The sequence below is a fragment of the Octopus bimaculoides genome, chromosome 17 (genome assembly GCF_001194135.2).
Source record: "Octopus bimaculoides isolate UCB-OBI-ISO-001 chromosome 17, ASM119413v2, whole genome shotgun sequence".
NCBI lineage: Eukaryota > Metazoa > Mollusca > Cephalopoda > Octopoda > Octopodidae > Octopus > Octopus bimaculoides.
The window spans coordinates 49,124,018-49,128,009 of NC_068997.1; the positions used below are offsets into that span (position 1 = coordinate 49,124,018).

Below are 3,992 nucleotides of genomic sequence, written 5' to 3' on the forward strand. Positions count from 1 at the left end.
CACAAAGTTTGGGTACATGGGGATTAACACATACTTTAAGAAATTATTGCTTCTTATATTTAATTGTTTATGTTATGATTTTATTTACTCCATGCACCCACATGGGCATTGACACATACTTTAAGAAATTATTATTTCTTATATTTAATTGTTTATGTTATGATTTTATTTACTCCATGTGCCCACATGGGGATTAACACATACTTTAAGAAATTATTATTTCTTATATTTAATTGTTTATGTTATGATTTTATTTACTCCATGTACCCAGACCTTGTGGACACCCTGTAGAAAGGATTTAAAAAAATATTGAGTACGGCGGGATTTGGGGGTGTAACACTTGCGATAGCGAGGGATGACGTAATATGTGAGCAAGTTGCTGTCTATATATCTACCTAATGAACTCCATATTGTTTTTTCTTTATCATTGCAGATATAACCGACCCAACAGTAAAAGTGGCACTCGGAGTTCTAATCGGAATTGTCTGCGTCCTGGTTATTCTTGTTATTGTTCTTGTTTATGTTTTGATTGGTGTGCTGAAACAGAAGAAATGACATTCGAAAACCTCTTGAAAGCAACACGTCTGAAGATAGAAGTGAAGGAAAGTTCAGTGGCATGGTAGTGGTAGTGGTCGCGGTGGTGATAGTTACGAGGGATGGGAGGATTGTTTAATGCAATAGTGCTTTTAGTGGTGGCTGCGCTGGTGGGGGGGGGGTGATGGTGTCGGTGGTTGTTGTTTGTGTTGTGTGGGGAGGAGTGTTAATGCTGGAGGAGGAGGTGAAATAACATAGAATACATTATGGTTTATGCAATGCTTAGTCCAAGTGTTCGAGTGGGGTTTGGTAACTAATGCATGAAGGATGTAGCTGTTGGTGTACATATAGCACAGGTATATAATGACTTGTAGGCACACGGCATTTCGTTATGCAACCATGATATACAACGAAGTGCATTAAACGTTTTCATAAGACAATAGCGTGTACTTCTGTGTTAGCAGTGCACTTAAATCCCGTGTTAAGGTCATCTCTACAGATTTGCTAGAGAAATTATAACCAACACTGATTATTTTGTTACGACGTTTTGTATCCGAGATTCCAGATGTAAACAAACAGTGAAATCGAGGACGAAAAGATAGTTAATGAGCGTATATACCATAAAGAGCGTATAAACTGATGTTGTTTCGATGTTTCCTTTCCGATGCGCCAGATGTGACCAACAGTAAGATCTAGGATGAAAAAATGTATAATGGGCGTATATACTATATTTCGGGAGTTTTTGCACTTTCATCAGCACCCATCTTACACATTAATCATCCATGAACTCATTGCTTAAATAACCACGAAATACAGCTGTGTAACGTTACTGGATATACCAGTTTACTCATTAAACACACTTCTGGAAAGTTGGTGTGCAAATATTAATGACTTGTAGGCGCACGGTATTTCGTTATGCTACCACAAAATACTATAAGTATATTAAACGTTTTTATAAGTCAATACCGTGGACTACTGTGTTAGCAGTTGGAATGCGCTTAATAGGCAAATTGGTGTATTCAATATCGTTATATCGCTATATGTAGTGGTTATATAAGCAATGAATTCGTGGATGGTTAATGGGTTAGATGGGTGCACACGAAGGAGCAAAACTCCCGAAATATGGCATATACGCCCATTATACAATTTTTCTTCCTCGATCTTACTGTTGATTACATCTGGCGTATCGGAAAGGAAACGTCGTAACAAGATCAGTGCTGGCTCTAACTTCTATCGAAGATCTATAGAGATGACATTAACACAGGATTTCAGAACATTGCTAGTACAGTAGTACATGGTATTGAATAATACAATCGTTTAATATACTTTGTAATAATCGCATAACGAAATATTATGTCCCTATACATCATTAATACACGCACATACATACGCACACAGACTATATTGTTTTTTAAATTGCTAAATTATTACTTTTAATTAAGTTCATCGTAGGAGCTGCTTAACTATATTATCAATTTTCCAGTAGCTTTTAAAGGTAGGCTATGTTTGCATGGGCTTTAAACCAATTCTATTTACTAGCGGGACCCGTGAATATTTCACGGAATTAATAGTAAATTTATTGGGTTATTCCTGAAAACTTTATCGAAAAATCCTGAAAGCGTAACCTGTGGTGTGTCTGTATCAAAAGATAGTCGCTCATCTGCTATTCATTGGAAAGTGAAGGAAATTGGAATAAGATGATTATTTAATGCACTTTTTATATATATATATTATATGCTTTATATGCCCAATTTCATAGACTTAATACACAACTCTCATAAAATAAACACTCACTCCTATTTGTCTATTTTTCCCATAAAGAGAAAAAAGTGTAGAAATTGTCAAAGTACAAAGATCTCGAAGTTGAAGTATTCAAAATGTGGGGAATGACAGTGAAAACAATAATAAGTAGAGCATTGGGCATCATATAAAAACATAAATACGTAGAAGCTATACTTGGATCCTCAACACTATACACTATCTAAAAATAGCCCTGCTAGAAACAGCCCACATACCACGCAAAACACCATCAATTCAATAAGACAACCTTAACAAAACAACCCACAAACACATGGCACATCTTATACAGCAATTATCCAGTGAAATTAACTTCCACTAGTGAGCTGGATAACCAGCGCATTACAACTTAACACACAATACAAACAATAATAGAACAAAAGACTGCACCACACTTCAAGAGAAAAAAACTGATGCAATGCAATACCGGGAAGAATTTGCACGCTCCCAGCAACAGTAGAAGAACACCTAATGTTGCATACACCCCGGCAACACGGAGTAGCAGGTGATGCAGTAGAAATTTTCTTGAAACTACCAGATGAACAGCTATGTAATAATAATATTAATTATAATAATAATAATAATAATAATAATAATAATAATAATAATAATAATAATAATAATAACATGAATCCTAGAAACACTAGCCATGAACAAGGTAGCACCCATAATCATGAAATATATAAAACATTCCATGAATAAGTGACAAACAGTGCTATAGCCCCAGACAAATAGGGACTCATAAAAAACCAAAAGCATCCCCATTAGAAGAGGAATATTCCAGGGAGACACGCTCACTCCACTCTTTTTCTGCTTGGCACTGACACCTTTATCTGACATGCTAAACAGAACTGGATGTGGATACAAATGTTATGGTAAAACAATCCAAAATCTCTTGTGTGTGGATGATTTAAAACTATGCTGCAAATCATAAACTGCTGGAAACATTATTACAGACGGTTCATGAATTTACGAAAGAAATAAACATGAAATTTGGTTTAGAAACATTTGCCAAAGCAACCTTGAAAAGAGGAAAACTAGTTAAGAGTAACAACATCACACTAGATAAAGGAAATGAAATAAGAGAATTAGACCAAAGCCAGGCATGCAAATACTTAGGAATCAATGAACTAGGTACAACACACACAAATGAACGAGAAGATAAAAAAGGAATACTATAGTTGAATAAGATTAATATTGAAAACAGAGCTCAATGCGAAAAACAAGATAATAGGTATCAACACTCAAGCCGTCCCAGTTATGTTACAGCTAAAATATTCTTAACTGGACTTTAAATGAACTATTCAAAATAGATAGGAAAACAAGAAAAATAATAGCAGGATTTAGGATGTACCACCCAAAATCTAACATACAAAGAGTATATATATACAATGTATCGAAGGTGGTAGAGGCCTTATACAACTAGAAAACTATTACAAAATAACCACCATAGGATTACAGAATTACCTACTTCAGAAACAAGGAAAACTGATACAAATAGTATTGAACAATACTATGCTGATGAGCGGAGTCTAGATTAATTGTAGTAATCGCGAAATGTCGATACATAGTTGAGTTATTTAAAAGAAAGTTGGTCTTCTTCTGTTAGTTCTTTTCCTCGCATTCGGTACTAAATGTGTTTATTTTGGGAAGTCCAGTGT

At 35.0% G+C, this 3,992-nt stretch overlaps 1 protein-coding gene across 2 annotated transcripts in view; it reads left to right on the forward strand.

Moving 5' to 3' along the window:
- Positions 1–2,321, forward strand: part of LOC106882155 (uncharacterized) — a 21,909-nt gene extending 19,588 nt beyond the window's left edge. For both annotated transcript variants that reach the window (XM_014932728.2, XM_014932727.2), the window contains exon 3: positions 434–2,321. In XM_014932728.2, the coding sequence (XP_014788214.1) occupies positions 434–555 (122 nt within the window). In that variant the 3' untranslated portion in view covers positions 556–2,321. The remainder of the gene's footprint in view (positions 1–433) is intronic.
- The last annotated feature ends 1,671 nt before the right edge of the window (positions 2,322–3,992 follow it).